Source organism: Notechis scutatus, chromosome 6 (assembly GCF_049901735.1).
Source record: "Notechis scutatus isolate UNSWTSFEM ecotype Mainland chromosome 6, rNotScu1.2, whole genome shotgun sequence".
Lineage (NCBI taxonomy): Eukaryota > Metazoa > Chordata > Lepidosauria > Squamata > Elapidae > Notechis > Notechis scutatus.
The window spans coordinates 37288695-37312255 of NC_142014.1; the positions used below are offsets into that span (position 1 = coordinate 37288695).

At 34.9% G+C, this 23561-nt stretch overlaps 1 protein-coding gene across 10 annotated transcripts in view; it reads left to right on the plus strand.

Moving 5' to 3' along the window:
* The window catches only part of CNOT2 (CCR4-NOT transcription complex subunit 2), a 74365-nt gene extending 51732 nt beyond the window's left edge, over positions 1-22633 (plus strand). For all 10 annotated transcript variants that reach the window (XM_087967975.1, XM_087967978.1, XM_026667728.2 and 7 more), the window contains 12 exons: positions 551-698; positions 1476-1658; positions 3317-3396; positions 5770-5895; positions 7789-7913; positions 8922-9042; positions 9143-9299; positions 15456-15517; positions 15626-15675; positions 16918-17018; positions 17618-17762; positions 21488-22633. In XM_087967975.1, the coding sequence (XP_087824101.1) occupies positions 551-698; positions 1476-1658; positions 3317-3396; positions 5770-5895; positions 7789-7913; positions 8922-9042; positions 9143-9299; positions 15456-15517; positions 15626-15675; positions 16918-17018; positions 17618-17762; positions 21488-21574 (1385 nt within the window). In that variant the 3' untranslated portion in view covers positions 21575-22633. The remainder of the gene's footprint in view (positions 1-550; positions 699-1475; positions 1659-3316; positions 3397-5769; positions 5896-7788; positions 7914-8921; positions 9043-9142; positions 9300-15455; positions 15518-15625; positions 15676-16917; positions 17019-17617; positions 17763-21487) is intronic.
* Positions 22634-23561: the final 928 nt, after the last annotated feature.

The following is a 23561-nucleotide window of genomic DNA, read 5'->3' on the forward strand; positions in this document are numbered from 1 at the left end:
ATATTTGATGCAAGTCTACTGTCATTGTTTAGTAAGTTGGCATAGATTTCAGCTGTGATTGTACTTGGAGTATAAGTGTAAGTGTCATATCTAGTAACAAATGTTGGAAATGCAAACTTGTGATGTACTCTGCAAACTATTCTGATCTTCATCAATTGATTGTTGATAATTGATAATCAACAATTAATGTTTTAAATTGTATGAAGCAGATTATTGACTAAGACGTTTAGGGAATTCTTCCACACATAGAAGCTATTTAACTTGGATTTGTTCACTTAAATTTTTTTTTTTGATTCTGGGAAAAACCCGCAAACTACATATTCAATCCATAATTCTCCTACTCAAAAATCCTTTCATTAACCTTTTAAAATAAAAAATAAAGTTTGGAAATTGAGAATAGTGAATTTAAATTCTTGTTTTTATAAAATGGTGGTCTGCTTGTCTAAATTTTCCTTTGATATTTATTAAGATATTATTTTTGATTGTTAAAGCAAACAGATAAGATTATCCCTTAATTCTCTCCATTCTCCTTCTGTATTTTTTTCAATAGGTGCACTAGGCCTTCCAATGAGGGGGATGAGCAACAATACCCCTCAGCTAAATCGCAGCTTATCACAAGGCACTCAGTTACCAAGCCACGTAACACCAACAACAGGGGTACCAACAATGTCACTTCACACGCCTCCATCTCCGAGCAGGTATTTATTGATAACAAATACTTTTCCAGGACATTTCTATTATACTGTTTTATTTTCTTAGAAGTAGTTTGCATTCTAGATATTTTTGAAATAATAAACCAAGTATTTGTTTCCTGGATTGTTGCTTGTGCTTTGTGAATGTGTACAGCAAAAACTTCTAATGCAATATTGATTCTACTACAAAAAATAAAATACATTTAAGTAAATGATTTTATATAGCAAATGAAAGTGTTATTACTGGCATTATTTGATGATATTCTGTGATTCTTCAGGATTCCAAATTCAGTAGGAATTGTAATTTGGTGCATTAGCCTAGGGGTTCTGGGGCTTTCTTGAATTTCAGTGGCCCTAACAGAAGCTTAGGGACCTCCAATGAACTTACTAATAGTTCTATTTATTAAGTAATGAAATATCCCTGAGTGTTTGCTGCCGCATCCTGGGGCACCATAGTGCACAGTCTGAGAACTGCAGCTTTGGCCTATAAGCCCATACTGATTTTTCCAAGTCCGTTTAGAGCTTTCATGGAGCATAAGAATCTTGATCACTAATATTTTTTTAAAAAAATATCTGAGCTTAATTGAACTTTGGAGTTCAATGTAAATCTGAAATTTCAAAAATGCTATCAGTCTCGGTTGATACAAATGAAAAAGATGGACAACTGGTGGTCTTCAGTATAAAATGACTCATTTCATGTGAGTATAAAAATGTCCACTTACCGTAGAAATGATTGGCTTGGACAAAGTGGAAATAATGATATTATTGTATCATATTTTTCAGGGGTATATTGCCTATGAATCCTAGGAATATGATGAACCACTCCCAGGTTGGCCAGGGCATTGGAATTCCAAGCAGGACAAACAGCATGAGCAGTTCAGGTTTAGGCAGTCCTAATCGAAGTTCACCCAGCATAATTTGTATGCCAAAGCAACAACCCTCTCGACAACCTTTTACTGTGAACAGGTAATGATAAATTTAGAGTGATATATCCTATGTTATATGAAGGACACAAAGAGCTTCCGTTTTCACTTCTCTCCATTCCTATGCACGCTACTTTTCTGATAAAGTGGAGCATATTTCAAGATGTACCGCAGGCAAATAAATTGTGTTTTGCTATGATTGTTTCATCACTGGGATGATATTATATCCTTAGTTCTGAGCAAACTCTGCATGTCTTACAAACTAATCTTCTTTCCAAAATTATTTGCTATGCCATATGTGACTTCTGAAGCCTGTTTTGGATTAGATTCTCTTTCCCATTACATTTTTCCTATCCGAACTTAAAAGATTGTAGAAAAAAAAGCAAATATTAAATAGGAATTCATGGTCTAATTTTTCTTCTTTTAGATCCCTTAAGTAAAAGGCAGTTTTTTCCCACCATTATATTAACTCAATGTATCAGTCTTGGTTACTTGTTGACTGAAAATAGCAACTATTAATACTTGTTTAGGAAAATATCTGTATCAAATACAATGTTTCAACTAAACGGGTAAATGTTGTTCGAGTTATTCCTGTTTCTCATACTTTTTCCAAGAGTCTCTAACTTACCAATTAAAGATCCATTTTAAGTTAAATGATTAATATTTCTGTTGCATCTCATCTGTTATAGACAACATATTAATAAGCATATATTATTATATTCATGGCTAAGTCCTTTCTCAAGCATAGGTGGTACAAATATACCTAGTGGTATATTCCTTGTGAATTGTTTTTTCATATAAAAAAGAAAGGACTAAATGGAAAAAACAAACAGTTAGTGACAGTGAGAAACAGGAAGAAAGACAAAGTAGAAATAGTATTATGCTTATGAATTATGAGATGTGACATTAAGGAAGTATCTTTATTGTTTGTAAACCATGTAAGGATTGTGACACACAAGATGATATATACTGTTGTAACTTCAGGAAGAAGTTTTGGATCTCTTTGATTCTTAAAAGTTTGTTGGATTGATCATGCTTTATAGATCATCAGAGCTGCATTTTACTTTCAATTCGGTTTTGTTACAGATCAGCAGTATCAGCCCAATGTTTTTTTTAATAACAGTTTGTTTCAAACAATGGCCTTGGAATACACAGAGTGTTCATTTTTAAATGTTTTATATCCAATTCAGTTTATATTTCATGGCATCTTTGGGGGCATTAACATAACAATGCGCAGCTATCTCCTGTTAAAGGTTGCAGTAGTGAGATTATAATTCTTGGATAGCATTTATGGGCTGATTCTTCCATCAGGCTCCTATCTGTGTTTGGGATATAATCATTAAGAGTTCATAGATGGGTTATCAGCCTAGATTACTTCCAATTTAGAAAACAGAGTCAGTAACTCACTTCCTATTTTAGCCAGTGTTTATTCACAAATGAGAAACATTTGCTATCAACCATATGACCCCCATTTATTGCTGGTTGGCACTATTATCAAGCAAGCTATTCTTTTATGTTATGTTTAAACTGATCAATTGAGGAGGAGTGAAGATATAAAAAATAGACAATACGAGTGACATGCTAGTTATGTATAATTTTTTCATCTCCTGCAGATCAAACTAAGGTGTTCTATATTTATTTAGAGGATTATTTAGAGGATATAGGTAAACTTTCTTTTTTCTTTTCTTTTGTTTATGTTAGCATGTCTGGATTTGGAATGAATAGGAATCAGGCATTTGGAATGAATAACTCTTTATCAAGTAATATTTTTAATGGAACAGGTAAGCCTATTTTAAATTCTCATTCTTTAGAGTTTCATTTTGAAGCTTATTGTGTGTGTATTTTATGTTACTTTCCTAGTATTTGTATAGATATTCATGGTCTTCAGTAGACTTCATTTTCATAAGTGAAAGAGGTGATTCTGCCAGTTTTTCCATAGCCCCTTATATCCTTTGCCCTCCAGTTTTAATTATGAACCAAATCTACTAATTCATATGTTGTCATAGATGTACAGTAACTGCAAGACTGAATGAAGCAGAGTGTAACAGTGCTGGAATCATAGGCTTTTGTGTTTATTTATTAGATACATATCATACTGCCCAACTCATTTGATCATGTTATTGGGCAGTATACAATAAAAAAACTAAAAGCAAATACAAATTACAATTAAATCTACAATATAAGCAAAAAAAAAAGTGTCTGCTTATTCCCAGCCAGTATATATTGTCACACTACTCGGGAACAGAAAAGCCTAGGGTGAATAGTTTTTGGATCACAAGTATTTGTTAATTTTCATAAATTTGGAAAGGATAATTGAGATCATTTATTCCTATGTCCCACTCAGTTCAGATCTGCTAAAGCCTTATGGACAGATGCTTATCCTGCCTCCAGCGAGGAGGACATGCCACTTCTTGGGGCAGCTATTCCACTGGTTCACAGTTCCTACTGCCAGGAAATTTCTCATAATATTTAATCTGACTCTCCTTTCCTGTACTTTCAGGTCATTGATTCAGATCCTGTCTGAATGTAGAATAATAGATTTCCTCTTTAGGAACTTGAAGACTGCTATTATGTACTTCAGTCTTCTCTTCTGTGGGCTAAACATGCACAGTTTTTTAACTGTTCTTCATAGGGCTTGGTGCTTTCATCATCTTAGTGTTCACTGATGCACTCCCATGTATCAGTCTTTTTTTAAAAAAAAAACATGATGCCCAGAAATATGCAAAATACAGTAGTGTGGAAAAATTATTTTCCCTGATCTGGACTATATAGCATTTACCTTTTCAGCAACACTTCATCACACAGCTAGATTATATAATATATCTATTAGATCTTTTTCACATGAACTTTCCCATCTTATACTTTTGTGCCTTTCTCAGGTGCAAGTTTTTACATTTCTTCCTGTTAAATTTCATCCTGTATTTCTGATCCAGTGTTCAGACCTGTTTAGATCTTCTCTTTCTCTTCTGAAGTATTTGACATTCTTCCTAGTTTTGTCATATTGGAAATTTTGATCATTATTCCCTCAGTTTCATCTAGGTTATTATTAAAAATGTTGAAAAGCACATTGTCTACCACAGATCGCATTAAATACTACATTCCAATCTAATTTAAATGGCCAATTAAGGCCTAATTTCCCTTCTGAAAGTGTACACATAAAATATTCTGCCTTCTGTTCATCATCCATCACCAATTTATCTCTTTCTGCACACAGCAGACCTTATTTTGCCTTTTTGTTTCTGATGTACACCTCACCTCTTCCAAAAAGCCTTTTTGTTGTTTGAAGTATTTCTTTGCAAGCCTTAGCTCATTTTGCACTTTAGCCTTTCTGAAACATACCTTACAGTTTCTGCTGACTACCTTGTATCCTTACTTACTACCATTCCTTCCACTTTGTATTCATACCCCTTTTTCTTTTCAGCATTTAGACAGTATAAATGTATCCACATGTTCTCTTAAGATGTCTTCAGTTTTTCGTTCTGGTACGAATTTTTTATAATTGTGCCTTCGGTACCTTGTTTAGTAGGATTTCCCATTCTTTCCAGACACTTTTCTCCTCAGGATTTCAAGCCTGATCCCTCCTACCTTCCGTCTGAATTCAAGAAATCCAGTATACAAGTCTGACTCTTCTCTATTCCTCCTCCCCCTGATATCATGAACTCAAGGATAACATGGCCATTTTCTCTCAAGGTTCCTGTCACCTTCACTTCTTCAATTCCTCCCTGTTGGTAAGAATTATGTCTGGGGTATCATACCCGTTTGTTCTTTCTACCATCTTCTGACAAGTGAAGTTGGCAGCAAGATAGGACAGAGATTTCTTGGACCTCTGACTCTTGGCATAGATAGATTTCCTGCAGATATAAGCATATTTGAACTCTCCTGTTTTCAGTATCATGTGCATGATACTGCATAAGGCTAATACTTATCATTTAAACTTGTTTCTTTTAAAGGGCTAAATCACTACTTGCTCTTTCCTTCTCTTTCCTCTACTCCTTGTCTTCTTTCTCCCAAGCTACAGGTATCGTAACTTGGAAGAAACGGAATATAATTATTATTAAGTTTCTACAGAATTGTCTATTTATGATACGAATGCATGGTTCTCCAGATACATTATTGGACATTTATAAACTTGAAAACAACATATTTTCTTTTAGATGGCAGTGAAAATGTTACAGGACTAGATCTTTCAGACTTTCCAGCACTAGCCGACAGAAATAGAAGGGAAGGAAGTGGAAATCCAACTCCATTAATAAACCCTCTAGCTGGAAGGGCACCCTATGGTGAGTGTGAATCTCATGTCTTTGCAGCATTGACCATGTGATATCTTAGGTATTAATAACAGCTATTGCTAAACTTAAACTTTGGCCTCCTGTTGTGATTATTTAATCTGTCTTTTGCCTGAGAAATAAAGGGTTCCTAAAAGAAAATTGCCTGTAGGTTATTTAGCTGCCACTCCAAAACCTGTTTGCTGATAATAAATGCATAGAATTGACTGGAATTTTGAACAGATATGTATAAAATGGTGAGGGTTTATATTAGTGTCTTTACTCTTTTTACCTTTTCTCACAATTTTCTATCACCCAATTATTTATTTGATTCATACAGTTTCCCATCTCAAATGCCTCTGGGTGGTGTCCAATTTTTAAATAAATAAAAATACTGTATATACATTTCTAAAATGTATCAAAAATAAAACATACAGATGTCTAAGAATCATAAAAATCTTTCAAAACAACCAGTACATGGGCTCTTTCACATATCTGGTACCTAAGGCTTGAACATAGAACCAGATCTTCAGGGCCTTACAAATGGCCAGCAGGATAGAGGCCAACTTAATCTTATAAGAAATGATGTTCCAGAAATCAGATGCAATGACATAAAAGGATCTTCTTCAAGATCTTGCTGTCTGATACTCCTTGGCCAATGGTGCTCACAGCATGTCTTTCCTGCCAGAATGCAGGACACATAGAAATGAGTGAGAAAAGGTGGTCCTGTCAGTAATCCCCACAAACCTTTTGGGGCTTTAAAGGTCGTCAACAGCAACTTTAAAGGTGACACCAGCACCAAGAAAACTAGTTTGGTGTTCTAGTTATGACACAAAACTAGAAACAGAACATTAAGGGCCAAAGCCAGCTGGGTGACTTTGGGCCAAAGCCAGCTGGGTGACTTTGAGGCAGTCACTCTCTTTCAGCCCGAGGAAGGAGACAGTGGAAAAGCAAAAGTTTTCTTTGCAAAACAAAACAAAACAAATAAAATAAAATGCAGGAACTTGTCAGAAAGGCAATAGGAGGCAAGTCTAGATGTCCTAGTTATCATGGTATAGCTATATTGACTGGTGGTGATAAATATAGGAGGCCAGAATAGATTAAGATCGTATTGTAATGCATATGAAATACTAAAAGGTACTGTAAATATAGTTTTTCTTGTTCTCCACAAGCAACAGTAACAGAAGGCAAAGATTTAGAATCAAGACAAGCTAATTTTAGAATAAGAAAAGATTCTTTCACACAATCCTCTTGAGGTTCCGCATGTGGGGACTGGGCTAATATAGCCATTTGCCTCTATCTTGTATATCACGTGTGCATGCATAAACGATACCTTTGATCTTAGATACAATTAGTTTTAGTAGTTCAACCATATACTGTATTTTCTTCTTACAGTTTTATACCTTCATTTAGTTATTGTAAATCATTAGTACAATTTGGTATATTGTAATAATGTAACCAAACAGTTTTGAAAAATAATTAACTGCTAGTGCCTTTTAAAACCTAACTTACACATTTACATTAATTGTATATTTTTCTTTAAAATTTTTGTTAGCTTCATAGCTAAACATTATAATAATTGTTTAAAGAACTCAAAAACTGAATAGTATCAATATATTCCTCTAAATTCATTATTGTTTCTACAAATAGAAGGTTTGAAATGGATATTTTACTTTTTCTATATTTGTTAAAGTAAAATCATATGCTAGAGAAAATTTTAATTATCAAATTGTACAATTTCATTTACTCAGTTTCTATCTTTTTAATTTTCAAATGTTTAACCCTTACTTTCAATATGAAAATTAAAATCCATAATAATAAAATAGTACAAATAAATTGAAATAAAATGGAAATTATAGCAATTACAATTTAAATAATTCAGTGTGATGTATTTATCTCCCAATATAGTTGGGATGGTAACAAAACCAGCAAACGAGCAAACCCAGGACTTTTCAATACACAATGAAGATTTTCCAGCATTACCAGGCTCCAACTACAAAGATCCAACATCAAGTAATGATGACAGTAAACCTGTAAGTTTGCCTTAATTTACAGAGAGAACAATTCACACATGCACACACATGTATCCATGCATGCATCTTTAAGAAGGCAGTTAAATCATGGGTGAAAGCCTTAGTCATAAAAGCTGGCTGGGGAACTGGGCCACTGACACTGTCTTAGTCCAACCCATCTCAGAGAGTTGTGGAGAAAATAGGAGGAGGAAGGTGTGTGGATTTGTTTGCCACCTTGAGTTATTTGTAAAAATGATGGGAAACAAACAAAGCAAACTAGTCCTTCTTGTCTAACCATATTGAATAACAAAACTAATTAACAAAGTTGGGGACAACATTCTTCAAATGCAGTACTGTGTTTGTTAATGGAAATTTGCCCAATTTCCATTTGCTTCACTTCTGATTAAAGGGTAGCATTCAGAGAAATGCTTTAGGGTAGCAGTTCTCATAGTGTGGACTGGGGACTTCTGTGAGTCCCCAAGATCCTTTCAGGGAGTCTGCAAATAAATAAATGTATTAATATTTCTCAATTTTAAGTTCTAATACAGTACATATAAGACATGTAAATCTAAGGTGTTTGGAGTCCTCAATCGTACTTATGAATTTAAAGTGGTTAGTCATAGTCTCTGTCTGTTTGGCATGTCTATCTTAGCTAGTAAAATGCATGTGGCTTTGCACAGAACCTAGATTAGAAACCTATATGTCAAATGGCTGAACACAGTCTCTCTGATCAGAACTAATATTGGGAGGACTGAAGTTTAATTTATTGTCATTAAAAATACTAATGATCCCAGACAATATTTTATCTATTGTCATCCTTGAATTGTACACAATGGGCAAGCTGTTTGTTACTAACAATGTGTTGATACATTGATAACTTTATTTCATAAGCTTATATAAATATACAAACATAAGAGATGAGAGAAACTTTTGGAGGGTGGTATTTTGTAAACACCAGATAACTAAATTAGATAGTCATGTATCTTTTTTACAATTTTTATATTGATTTTTTTTAATATCTCTTAACAGAATTTGAATACATCAGGCAAAACATCTTCTAGTGCAGATGGTCCAAAATTTCCTGGAGATAAAAGTTCAACAACGCAAAACAATAACCAGCAGAAAAAGGGGATTCAGGTGTTACCTGATGGTATGCTTGCTAAACCTGTTTTTTTTTTTTTTTTTTACTAATGTTTCAGATGACACTGGTTCTCTATTATTAGATAATACTCTTATTTATGTTTTTCTAGGTCGGGTTACCAACATTCCACAAGGGATGGTGACAGACCAGTTTGGAATGATCGGTTTGTTAACATTCATCAGGGCAGCAGAGACAGACCCTGGTATGGTACATCTTGCATTAGGAAGTGACTTGACAACTTTAGGTCTCAACCTCAATTCTCCTGAGTAAGTGTTTTCAAATTAATATATCATTATTTAATGTAAATTACTAGCTATAGTTACTTATTCTTGAATAACCACACTTCTAAAATATTTACTAAGATGAACTAAAAATACAATTATTGTAAAATATGCATTCATGCTTCAGGATGTTAATATGTAATTCAACAAGATTGTAATAAATCAGGGATAGTATTCATAAAAAAATTAGCACTTCAGAAAAAACACAAATTTATGATATATTTCTGCAGCTGTTGACAGGATATTCTATGCTTATTATTTGCATTGCAGAAAAAGTTTATAAAGCCTTACATTTTTCATGTATAGTTTCAATATTTCTTTTTTTATTGGTTTACACTGAATTTAATATTACTTATCAGATGACAGTATGAATTGCTTAATCATATTGGGAAAAAACAGTTTATATCCACTGCTCAGAAAAATAAAGGGAACACAAAAATAAGACATCCTAGATCTGAATGAATGAAATATTGTTATTAAATACTTTGTTCATTACATAGTTGAATGTGCTGACAACAAAATCACACAAAAATTATCAATGGAAATCAAATTTAGCAACCCATGGAGGTCTGGATTTGGAGTTACACTCAAAATTAAAGTGGAAAAACACACTACAGGCTGATCCAACTTTGATGTAATGTCCTTAAAACAAATCAAAACGAGGCTCAGTAGTGTGTGTGGCCTCCACATGTCTGTATGACCTTCCTACAATGCCTGGGCATGCTCCTGATGAAGTGGCGGATGGTCTCCTGAGGGATCTCCTCCCACACCTGCACTAAAGCATCCCCCAACTCCTGGACAGTCTGTGGTGCAATGTGGCGTTGGTGGATGGAGCGAGACCTGATGTCCCAGATGTGCTCAATTGGGTTCAGGTCTGGGGAAAGGATGGGCCAGTCAATAGCATCAATGCCTTCGTCTTGCAGGAACTGCTGACACACTCCAGCCACATGAGGTCTATCATTGTCTTGCATTAGGAGGAACCCAGGGCCAACCGCACTAGCATATGGTCTCACAAGGGGCCTGAGGAGCTCATCTCGATACCTAATGGCAGTCAGGCTACCTCTGGCGAGCACATGGAGGGCTGTGCGGCCCCCTAAAGAAATGCCACCCTGCACCATTACTGACCCACTGCCAAACCGGTCATGCTGGAGGATGTTGCAGGCAGCAGAACGTTCTCCACAGCGTCTCCAGACCCTGTCACGTCTGTCACATGTGCTCAGTGTGAACCTGCTTTCATCTGTGAAGAGCACAGGGCGCCAGTGGCGAATTTGCCAATCTTGGTGTTATCTGGCAAATGCCAAACATCCTGCACAGTGTTGGGCTGTAAGCACAACCCCCACCTGTGGACGTCGGGCCCTCATACCACCCTCATGGAGTCTGTTTCTGACTGTTTGAGCAGCCACATGCACATTTGTGGCCCGCTGGAGGTCATTTTGCAGGGCTCTGGCAGTGCTCCTCCTTTCCCTCCTTGCACAAAGGCGTAGGTAGCGGTCCTGATGCTGGGTTGTTGCTCTCCTACGGCCTCCACGTCTCCTGATGTACTGGCCTGTTTCCTGGTAGTGCCTCCATGCTCTGGACACTACGCTGACAGACACAGCAAACCTTCTTGCCACAGCTCGCATTGATGTGCCATCCTGGATGAGTTGCACTACCTGGGCCACTTGTGTGGGTTGTAGACTCCGTCTCATGCTACCACTAAAGTGAAAGCACCGCCAGCATTCAAAAGTGACCAAACCATCAGCCAGAAAGCATAGGAACTGAGAAGTGGTTTGTGGTCACCACCTGCAGAACCACTCCTTTATTTGGGATGTCTTGCTAACTGCCTATGCTTTCCACCTGTTGTCTATTCCATTTGCACAACAGCATGTGAAATTGATTGTCAATCAGTGTTGCTACCTAAATGGACAGTTTGATTTCACAGAAGTGTGATTGACTTGGAGTTACATTGTGTTGTTTAAGTGTTCCCTTTATTTTTTTGAGCAGTGTAGTTAAATAAGCTGTTCTGGAATGAAAAAGTAATCAGTCTTCTATCATATTTCTATACAAATAGCAACAATAATAGCACTTAGACTTATATACCACTTCACAGTGCTTTACAGCCCTCTCTAAGAGGTTTACAGAGTCACCATATTGCCCCCAACAATCTGGGTCCTCATTTTACCGACTTCATAAGGATGGAAGGTTAAGTCAACTTTGAGCTGGTGAGAATCGAACTGCTGAACTGCTGGCAGTCAGCATAATTAGCCTGCAATACGGCATTCTAACCACTGCAGCACCATGATTAAATGCTTAGTTTATCATTATTTTGAGAGAAGGGTGCTTATATAGTCTAATTTACATATAATGGGGACAGTTCATATTTCACAAGTCACATGTAGTCTCCAGCTTTGTGCAATTGATATTCAATGGTTAACTGACCAATAGCACAAGTTTTTTGCAGGTTGGAGCCCAGAGAAGTTTTAAACAATTGGCTTTTCATTTTTCAAAACTCAAATAAATTGACAGATATGGGGAAGGTGGGAATTCAATCACAGTAATATTGCTTTTCATCCTTATTACATTTTCTGTGATTTTTCAGCCATGTAATTCCTGGTCACAGAAAGTTTGCTAAATCCCCAAAATGTAAAACCAAAAGGTTTGGTGGGGAACTTACAGTTATCTAGCTCAGTGGTTCTTAACCTTTTTGAAAGAATCGCCCCCTTGAGCCATTGAGGAAGTTATCATCGCCCCCCCTCACCCAACATAACCTCTCAATCACAACACAGGGAAATAATTCTTCAATTTATGTAAACACATTTTTTGTTTTCTTTTAAATTGTCATCAGGCCATATCAATGCAAATAATTATTTCCAGTCTTTTTCCCATATCTCAACTGTGTGAAAAATTCTGATGCCACCCATCATTTTACTCCCAAAATTCGTGATACATGTATTTCATTATTATCTTATTTATTCAAGACACTTAAATGCAATGACCACTGAAAACAAAATTCAATTGCAAGAAAATGAAATGCCCGGAAAAAAAGTAACATTTAATTATTTAATTACAACTGAATTTTAAGACGCAAAAAGAAATATAAAAAGGGCATAAGAACAAACCACAGTGCAGGAACTAAGAATTTTAAGACGAAAACTCTGAAACTAAATTAAGATTCAAGGTAAATATATATTCATGCACACTGTAAAAAGGGTTAAAAAGATACAAAATTTTTACAGAAGGAAAGCAACAAAAATCAGAGAGACAAATTTAATGGGTAGAGTGGCTGCTGCGCAACGCACATGAAGATGAGTGATGTGTATTCACATATGTACGGGATTCTGTACTGAAGCTAGCTGGAGGAACATTTTAAAACACAGTTCAGTCCACTAATAGTGAGTGATCTGATGTTTTTGTACGACAGATATGCAGCGGTTCACTGTACGAAAAAAGTCTCAAAAGTGTCCCCAAAACTTCTCGCTCCATTGCCCCCATATCGCCCCCCTTCAATTCCTTCGCCCCCACGTCACCCCTTTTCATTCCATCGCCCCCCCCCCCAAAACTGGTTATCGCCCAGGTTATGAACCACTGATCTAGCTCAACTTTCTACTCAGTGCATTAGGCAATTTTACGAAAAGCCTGGAGCCTACTGCATCTGAGACAGTAAATCAGGATTGTCAAACTCGGCCTGCAGGCCAGATACGTTATGTGCTGGCCACGTCCACGGCCAATTCAGCGAAGGGGGGGAGTTGCAATACGTCACATGATGCCGCCGTGACTGTGAGTTTGACACCCCTGCAGTAGATGTTTGGCAGCCAATGGGACTTAGAAGCAGCTACCAGGACTGCCATTGATTTTATTGGCCATTGATTTTCCCATTGCCTGGGGGATGCCCAAATGGAGGCTCCTCTCCCTTCACCACATGGGTCCTCACCAAAATAGCACCTATTTATCTATTCACATTTTTATATGCTTTTGAACTGCTAACTGGGCAGAAGCTGGAGCAAGTGGTGGGAGCTAACCCTGCCCTGTAGTATTCAGATCTCAAACTCAGGCTTGCCAATCATGAAGCCTCCATTCTAACCATAGAGACAGTGTATCCCCTTACTCAATTCATAATCCACTAGAACAGGAGGGTTAAATTTGCGGCCCACAAACCAAATGCATTATACGCTGGCCATGCCCACTCTCAGTTTAGCGAAGGGGAAAAAGTTGTGATATGTTGACGACAACATGTCATCGCGAGTTTGACACCCCTGCACTAGAACATTTTTTAACAATTGATTATGTAGCCTCTGTGTAAAGACCAGTAGTAAAAACGAAATCACTTAATATATATATAGCCTTTTTCACTAGCTGGCAATATATTCAGTTAGGAAGTTATTTGTTACATTGCATCTGAATTGCAGTTTTCACCCTCTGGTTCTGGTCATCCTAGCTTTGTATGATCTACAAACATGCTAAGTATTTTCCCATCTCCCTTATCCAAGTTAATTGATAGAAATGTTGAATAGTACAGGACCCAAGGAATAGTCCTGTAGCACTCCAATGAGACTTTCTTCCAAGTTGAAATGAAATTATTAATGGGCATTTTCTGTGTGTAGTTTCTCAGCCAACTGTGAGTCCCAACAAAAATTATTGTGCTCATATTTTACTTTATAAATAACATGAGACTATCAAAGGCTTTGCAAAGGTATGGTAGGTTTGCACTATTTCTTTGATTCAATTAAGTTTATATCAGATTAATAGACAAAATTTTCATTCATGTTTTAAATTATTCCAAGCATATACCTTTTTGAAATATTGAAATAATGTTAATTTAGTCACAATCAAAAACTAATATGATTAATGACACACATCAAAAAATAATATGATGAAAGAAAAGTGATATTTTGTTGATAGCGTATGTTAATAATTGATTGTTGCAACAATGGAAAAAATGTAATGACCATTAATGACAAAACAGTAACACGGTGAAATATCAACTTAATACACTCATTTTGGGAAGGAATTGTCTATAATATTTCAATTCTTTCAAAGATATAAGAGTAAAATGACAGAAGTACATTTATTAATTCAAAATAAATTATGAGTTGCATTATTTGTGATGATTATGATTGCCAAAAGTTGATATTATGTTGCATTGACATAATGGCAAGTTTAAATGACAACATTACACCACAAAGTAGAATTACATTTAATTGCTTCATCTGGCTAATTTGGATCTAACAAAGTTACTTGTTATTATCAATAAAGTATTGGTAGTATTATAAGAGAGGATTATAGTATATAGTAATTAGTGAAAATAGTTAAGTCATGTTAACATCTCTTTTTATACTGAGAATTAGGTTCTAATTTAATGTTATGTACCATATCTTTTGGAGTATAAGACACTCCGAAGTATATGACACACCTAGCTTTTGGGGAGGAAAACAAGGAAACAAAAATCTGCCTCTGCCTCCCAGCAATTTGCCTCGTTGCAGCAAACAGCCTGGTCAGCTTCATCACAGCCTGATCAGCACAAGCAGCTGATTGTCGGTTGGATTGGCCTCCCGGCGATCACCTGTTTCAGGCTGAAATGATTGTCATTGCCTAGTGCCGCCTCCTTGTGGCCCATTTTCAGCATCCCATTTTCAGCCTCTGCGCGCCCCATTTTTCGGCCCGTTTTGGGTAGCACCATCCCTGCGGTCTGAAACAGCCAATCGTTGGGAGGCTGATCCAACCCACAATCAGCTGCTTATGCTAATCAGGCTGTGCTGAAGCTGACCAGCCTGTTCGCTGCAGAGGCAAATTGTTGGGATGCAGAGGCCGAAGGATGGGGGCCAGTGGGCGGGTGGGGCTTCAGCAACATTCACTGTAGAAGACACACAGACATTTCCACCCGCTTGGGGGGGGGGAGTGCATCTTATACATCAAAAAATGTAAATATTATTGTTTAAAATTCATCACAAATTTCTTCTAATATTGGATATTATTAAATACTTTCTCACTATTTCTAATCAGTGTTTTGTGTTATTGTATTATATAATTCTTCATATTAATGTAGATCCAGATAATCTATTTAAGCTAGATAGTGTGCAACAGATAGTCTTTTTTTGTATTCGAAGTCACAGCATTTTGAGAAGGAATAATCTTTAGCAATTAAGTATCTTTTTTTCTGTACAGAAATCTTTACCCCAAATTTGCATCACCTTGGGCTTCTTCACCCTGTCGACCTCAAGACATAGGTAAGGTTGATCAATTAATACATGTATTTTTAACTTAATATACTCTAATATTCTTGAAAATTAGTATCATGGATTAAGAATTAAATCACATCTCATTCCCTTATTCAGACTTCCATGTTCCTTCTGAATACTTAACAAATATTCACATTAGGGATAAGGTGAGTATACTTTATGGTCCCTTATAACAGAATAAAGTAGAAATAAAAAAAATCTCAGGCAATTATGTTTTTTACAATCTGTAAATATAGTGGTATTAATATCAAATGGCCTGAATAAAGTATCATTCTACAGTACTATTAATTTAATGAAATATTTTTCAGATGAATATTGTAAAATGTTTCAAATGCTAAAGAAAAATCTATATATAATTGCTAAATATTATTCCTACTGAAACACATTTTCCTATTATAGTATGCATTTATTCTATATTTTAGAGAAGTTTTTTTAAATATAAAGCATCTTAATAAATAGTTTTATATTTTTAAAATGTTTTATTAAATAAAATCACTTCATTTGCTCTTAGTTTATATTTTGGGAGAATAGACATTTTTATTAACATAATAAATTCTACTTTAACAGTATAATCAATCTATATATTGTACAGTTTTGCTATTTCCACTGAAAAAGTGTTACTGTGTTTTCGGAATGTGCGTGTATATAAAAAAATGGCAATCTAATGGAATATTCAAAACAATTACATTTGCAGAAGATTTATTTTATCAAAGGACAGAATTATAATTACCTACAGGCGGAATACAGAATTATAAGGATATGATAGAAAGCTAGTTCTAAAGTAAAAAAAAATTCTAATTCTTCATTCAATTCTCCTAAATAGGTAAATTATAGTAGGATACTTCATACTCTATTATTGCAGTAAAGAAAAATATATACTTGGACAATGGTTCATAATCAATGTTGTCTTAGATCCTGTTCAAATGTAATACAAGTATGGATGTTGCTAGTCATCTCTACTTAGTTATGCGTGACAGAAAAATAGTCAAAGAGACTGGAAAGTCTTTACCACTGGTTTGTCTGTCATTATATCAGCCCTAAGAGGTTTGGTTTCAATCTCTCCTAACTATCAAGAATTTTAAGTTATGTGGGTGGTCATGATTCTGGTTTATTGAGAAATAGGTTTAGGTTTAATGCTAATGACCAAGTTTCCTTGGTGTGTTTTACCTTCTTATTGGATATAGGTACCAGAATAAAGATTTGGGAAATTTAGGGAAGCCAATTAGAAATTCTGGCAGCCTTTCTATCTCTTACCAACTACATGGATGTGTATGTGTAACATCAAAGAATAAGTTCATTTCTAAGATCTTTTATTTTTTAATCATATCTTAGTAATATATATAAGGAAAACTTAAATTGGATTTTGAAAGTCTTTTTTTCCTTTTCAGTTGGCTGCAATAAAGCTTGGTCGCTACGGGGAAGATCTACTCTTTTATCTCTATTATATGAATGGAGGAGATGTATTACAACTATTAGCAGCAGTAGAGCTGTATGTCACATTTTAATGAATTTTGTCATAAAAGATATTTAGATGTTTTTTAAAATTATGAATAGCTTTTCTTTTAAAAAAACCAATTACTGTAGTCTGCCATGGGAATGGGAAGTTCAAGCAAAGACTATGCAATTAAAAAAACACCCTTCCACTTGTAGACTTTCTCCTCTCATGCTTTACATGGTGCAGAACTCTTATGTCAGGCGTATGGAATCTTAGATTAGTAAACATGCCTGGAGTTTAGAAAACACGTTATGGATATTCACAAAAAATGACTGCTATTCAGTGGACTCCACTATTTATAAATGGTCAGTTTTGATAAGTGTTTCTTTTTTCTATAAAACTCTCATATACTGTAAGGCTAGCAACTCCACTTTAAATATTTAAATATTTCCTTCAATTAACCTACCATTTCATTTAGGTTAAGTGCTGCAAGGAAAATTATAGTATAATTTTTATATGTTATTGTTGCACATAGAACATACTTAATATAGTTGTATAGATAAAGGTATTTTGATAATTCTAATTTTACTTTTTAAGAAATTTAAATCAGTCCATCTAATTGAATCTTCTTTTTCCTGATTCGACGACGAAAGATTTAACCGAGACTGGAGATACCACAAAGAAGAGAGGGTATGGATTACCAGAGCACCAGGCATGGAGCCAACAATGAAAACCAATACATACGAGAGAGGAACATATTATTTCTTTGACTGTCTTAACTGGAGAAAAGTAGCGAAGGTATTTTTTTAAGATAAATCTTTAAAATTCGTGTTCTCTATTTCATCATAGATTCTTATTTGGGAGTATGGAATCTTTTGGATTAGTAAACATGCTTGGAGTTTAAAAAACACATTACAGATATTTGCAAGAAATTACTGCTATTCAGCGGTCTTCTCTATTTACTGAGACATGCTGACTAGTACTAGTTTAAAATGCAATGCTGTCTGAGGCTACAGTTCTAAAAAAATGTACCAGGTGAATTAAGGTGTATATATGGTGGAAGAAAAATATTTTAAATTTATTATTGGGTCAGTTTCCATGCATTGTGTTTTTATTTCAATTGTCACTGATCTTTTATTTCTATGGGTCAGCAACATATCCTGACTCCTTACTAAATGAAGCTTATTTTTTTGTTTTCAATTTGCTTTTTTTTAATTAAACAGATAACTGGATGAGCAGACTCAGCTGAGGTAATATAAGCTTTGTGTTGTGAAGTTATCAGGGATTGATTTACATCTGTGAACCCTGAAGAAGTAAACAGGATCCTTTGTGCTATTAGCTCCTACCTATAGATTAATTTCTTGCTGTATCTATTAAAGTGTAGGAAAATGAGAAGATGCTGGGGAAATGCATCCCTGAGTGAAGAAGTGATGCCTCCCACTTGAAAAAGGGGATACATCTCAAGAAACCATCGCTCAAATTAGCAATTAGCCATTCTCAGACACTTCTCTTTTTAGGGACATTTATTAGAAGTGGTTGAACCATAGTTACAAAGAACCTGGCTAGATCAAATCAACTGATTTCAATCAGAATACTTTCAGTCAGTATCAGGATTCAGAATCAGAAACAGGATTCAAACCAGTCTGCCATGTGAGACTGAAACCATATTTACTCTCATTGATGGCCTTTGATGGGATAAGGATAGATGGGTTTGATTTGTCTTGATGGGCCTTTTAGCAGCTTTCGGTATCATTTATCATGCCTGTCACTGGTATCCTCCTTTCTAAGTAGCCAATTCCAGTTAGTGATGATGAGTGAAGGGAGGTCACTTTTCAGCCATTTTTAATTTATTATTTGGTCCTTGCTTTCCTGCAACATAACATCTACGTTAAACTACTAGAAGAACTCATCTGCTGGCACAGAGTGATATATAAGCAGCATATTGATAATATGCCATTATGGGTCTCCCCCTTAGTCAGGCTAGAGATGTAGTGACTAAGGACTCAGACCCAATGCTTGAGGATTTTTAGGGGAAAAATAGGAGGAAAAATAGGCTAGGACTAAATAGGCTAGGACCTACAAAGGGTGGTTATTGCTGAATCTGACTGAATATAGAAATAGTTCATCTTTTATTCTGGATTGCCTTTGATAGAACTGGCTTGCAAGTTAGGATCCTTTTGGAGTCATAGCTTCTAGTAATCTTGTTGAACAGCAGGTGGATTTTGGGGCTAAGAGAAACATTGCACAATTTCATCTTGTGTATTGATTGTAGTCCCTCCTCAGTTGGTATTTCTTGTAGCCACTTTGTCACCAGCTGGATTGTTGCAATTTACTGTAGATATAGCTACCTTGAAAACTATTTGTACTAGGTAGTTATGAGTGCCCATGCCACATCAGTACTGTGAGAGCTGTGTTGCTATCAGTTACTTTCTGGATGAAAGTTAATATGCTGAATTGTCACAAAGCCTTATATTGCTTAGGGCCTAGGATATCTCTGAATTGAATTTACTATTCTGGCAATATCTGGGAGAAAAGGAATGACACCTTCAGGGAATTTGGATTCTTGATGAAGGCCTCCTCCCTTCTGAGGGATACTGGTCCACTGCATTCTTACTACATTTTTGAAGAATTGTAAAAACATGGCTCTTTAAAAATAATTTGGAAATTAATAAAATCAGGTTATCCCCAAATAATGGTCCATTGGATTCAATTATTGTGATTGTATTAATTTAATTCTGTTTTTAATCTTATTACTTACTACAGTATGCCATTCAGTTTCTGGAAATATAAAGGCATATAAGTTGTGCTAATAAAATGAATAAATTGTCCTTATTGTGTGTAAGTAATAGAAATATTATATTGTCAATGGGAAAAAAGCTAGTAATATTCTTGAAACAACTTAGTAGTGAAAACCATTTTACTTAATTACCATTCAATTTGTACCTTTCTCTGCTTCTTCATGTATGACTTAAGATAAATGTTTTACAATACTTTTAGGGGGAAAAGATGGAGATTGATTTTGTTCTTTGCATAACGATTGTGTAAAAACAATACTATAAATAGTTACTTGCAGAATATCTACCATTCATTACTTATTGACTGATCTATCACAAGGGTCACTGAAGATAGGGAGGCATTCTTTTTCTTGAACCTGAGATTTTTTTAAAAATAAATCTCTTACCAGAGCCATCTGCCTTCAGCAACTCTAAGCTACATATATTATCTTCTATTGAGATTCATCTCGGATACCGAAATAAAGAGAGAAAAGCTTGCATTTAGAGAGTACCATCTTCTGTCTAATTTCTAGCAATTAATATTTTTATTGTTTTTTTTCAAGTAGTTTTTAAATGATTGGAGCTATAAATACAATTCTGTGAGAAAATATTCATCCATCTTGGATTTTATAAATGGTTGCATATATTCTAAATATTATCCAAGCTTCACAGGGGATATATTGATAAGTAAAGGTTGTTTGTTGCTGATTTTAGTTATTTCATAAATAAAATAATCCAATATGCATTTCAGATGTGAAAAATAATTGCCTTCCTGGTTCGGTCAATATAGTTAGTTTGCAGAAATGAAATATTGTATTCTATAATAAAAATATCACAACTGTCAGGTATGGAAGTTGACTTGCATTGTTTGAATATATTTTACTGCCTCAGAAGTTGAAGAATTTATCGTAAGTTTAAATTTGTGGAAAATTCCACAAAGAATTCTGTGCACTAGCTGAAGATTAGGTGGGTCATGTAAGAAGACAGTGATCCCTAATAAATAAGCAAGGCTACAATGGAATGGAGTAGAGAATAAATTCAGTGGTTTGGAATGGTGAAGTCAAAATCCAGACCTCAGCCTCATAGAAATGCAGTGACATGGTCTGAAACAGGAGTTCATGTTAGAATTTTCTCATGTCACTGATTTAAGATATTTCTCTATAAAATAAAAAAATAAAAACCAGGCCAATAGGACACAGTGATGTGAGAGACTGATAACCAATTTCAGGAAGCAATTGGCTGTTCATATTTACAGCTAAAGATGGTGTAACCAATTAGTTAATATAAGGATGTGATTACTTTTCATACATATCATGTTGGATTATCTAATTTTGAAATAAGCTCCAAACATTTATGTCTTTGTAAGTCCCACATTAAGTCCTGATAACATTCATTGACAAAAATATGCAGAAATTCAGAAAATCTGACAGGAAGCAAATGCATTCTCACATAATTGTATTTTCATAATATTAACACAAATCTCTATTTTGAATTCTTCATTTTTAAATCTAGCTGCAGTTAGATCTCATGTTTGTTAGTATAAAGTAAATGTAAGACATATTGCAAACTTTGGAAAATAGTGACTTTTTAAACATTAAATTTAGTTTCTCAAAGGCTGTCCTAAGGGAATGTTTGTTTATTTGAAAGAAACAATGCTTTCTTTAGGTTAAATGTGCACTAATAACGAACCATTAATTCTAATGACCTGTTAGCTGATAGTAGAATAATTATCATTATTTGGGTTTGTAGGAGTTCCATCTGGAATATGATAAACTAGAAGAACGGCCTCATCTGCCATCCACTTTCAACTACAACCCTGCTCAGCAAGCCTTCTGAAGACTTCCCTCTTGTCTTGGGGTATGGCTGTCTCAGCACAATACTCAACATAACTGCAAAACTGAAGTGGCTCAGGCATCCCGGTTTTAATTCCTTTTGAGGATCTGGCAATTGGTTCATGCAAAAGGGTCACCATTTGAAGTCCTGCCTTACTAATTATGTGCTGCCCAACAACTAAATTTATAATTCGTTTTCCTTTAGTTTGAGCAGGGTCGGATTTTTTTTTTATATTATTTTTTTATTTTTTTGCCAGCAGACAAGCTTGGGTCTGTAAAGACAAGCAAGTACACTGACAAAAGTTTACTACTTAGTTTCCAAAATGTAAAAAAAAGGAAAAAAGAAACAAAATAGACAATAAAATTTGCATTGTTCATTGTAGCACTCTTGGTAATAAAAAAAAATGTTTGTGCATTTTTATGTGAAGATCCTTCTCGTATTTCATTTGGAAAGATGAGCAAGGTCTGCTTCCTTCATTTTACTTCCCCTTCAGTTTCTGAAAAGGCAGTTTTCGCCAACTTAATGCAAGAATATCTGTTTAGAAGAAAGATATTGCCACAACTTATGGTTCATTTCCAAAGTTGTGTGTTAACTGAGCTTCATCTTTCCAGAATGAGCAAAACACTGTCCAGTCTTTGTTACGATTTTGTAATAAATGTGTACATTTTTTTTAAATTTTTGGACATCACATGAATAAAGGTATGTATGTACGAATGTGTATATATTATATATATGACATCTATTTTGGAAAATGTTTGCCCTGCTGTACCTCATTTTTAGGAGGTGTGCATGGATGCAATATATGAAAACGGGACATTCTGGAACTGCTGGTCAGGGGACATCTATGCCGCCCTGTGCACTAAAGGGCCAGATTTCAGCAGCCAAGGACATCCATACCCAAGTGAATGTGATGGGACTTAACGAAGTGAACTGAGACAATTCACACTGGCTGTTTGAAAAGCAGCGTTTCATAGGAAGAGAAAAAAAAAAAAGATCAATCTTGTATTTTCTGACCACATAAAGGCTTCTTCTCTTTGTAATAAAGTAGAAAAGCTCTCCTCACTGCAGTGTTGACTTTGATTTGAAATTGTGATATCATTTCTTCAACAATGAAAATATATAAAAAGTTGAAGTATTAAAAATGCAAAGCTATAAGAATGATTGTGGCACTTAATATGAAGAATAGTTTTGCTGCAGACATTTCATGAATAAGAGTTACATACGTTTCCACTGTAGCCTAAATGCTTGATTAAACATGTTGTCATGTCCAAACAGATTAGCATAATAAAATAATGTATGTTAAGCAGTTGGGATGGATTAGCTGGGCAATCAAGGAAGGTGGTCCAAAAATTCACATTGAAATAACTTTGTGTCGGTATGTTTTAAACTTTTGAGAGGAGAGAAACATTTCATTTGATGCTTAATTTTTTTTTCCTGGAGGTTCAAAACCAAACCAACGTGAACACATTCTATTTGTGAAAGGCACTGTAACTATATTATTTAGACTGTGAGTAGAAGAAAGTGTATAACCCTTTACTGTTGCAAATTTAACTCAGCTATTATATTGCAATCAGATCTTAAAAGTTGGTGCAATTTATCTGAAATTACCAAAGTAAGAAAATACAGCAGAATAATGTCAGTGAAATGTTTTAATTTTATTTTTTTTTCTATGTAGTGTAAAAGAAAATTGTTGGCTTTTTTAAAAAAAAAACTTTGGGAAATCAGCTGCTAGTATTATATTTCTATATCAGGTGTACAGCAAATAAAATTCTACATTTTATATGTATTTTGGGTTAACTGGCAGACATAAAAATATAAAAAAGACAACTGTCATTTTATTATTTAACACAAAGCACTTCCTCAGTCTGAGCAGTTATTTCTGATAACATATACCATGCGAATATTTGTTGCTCCATTATTTAAATACATTTTACTATTTACAAGCTTTTCAAAAAGAATAACTGAAAATATTCACAATTTCATAATATTT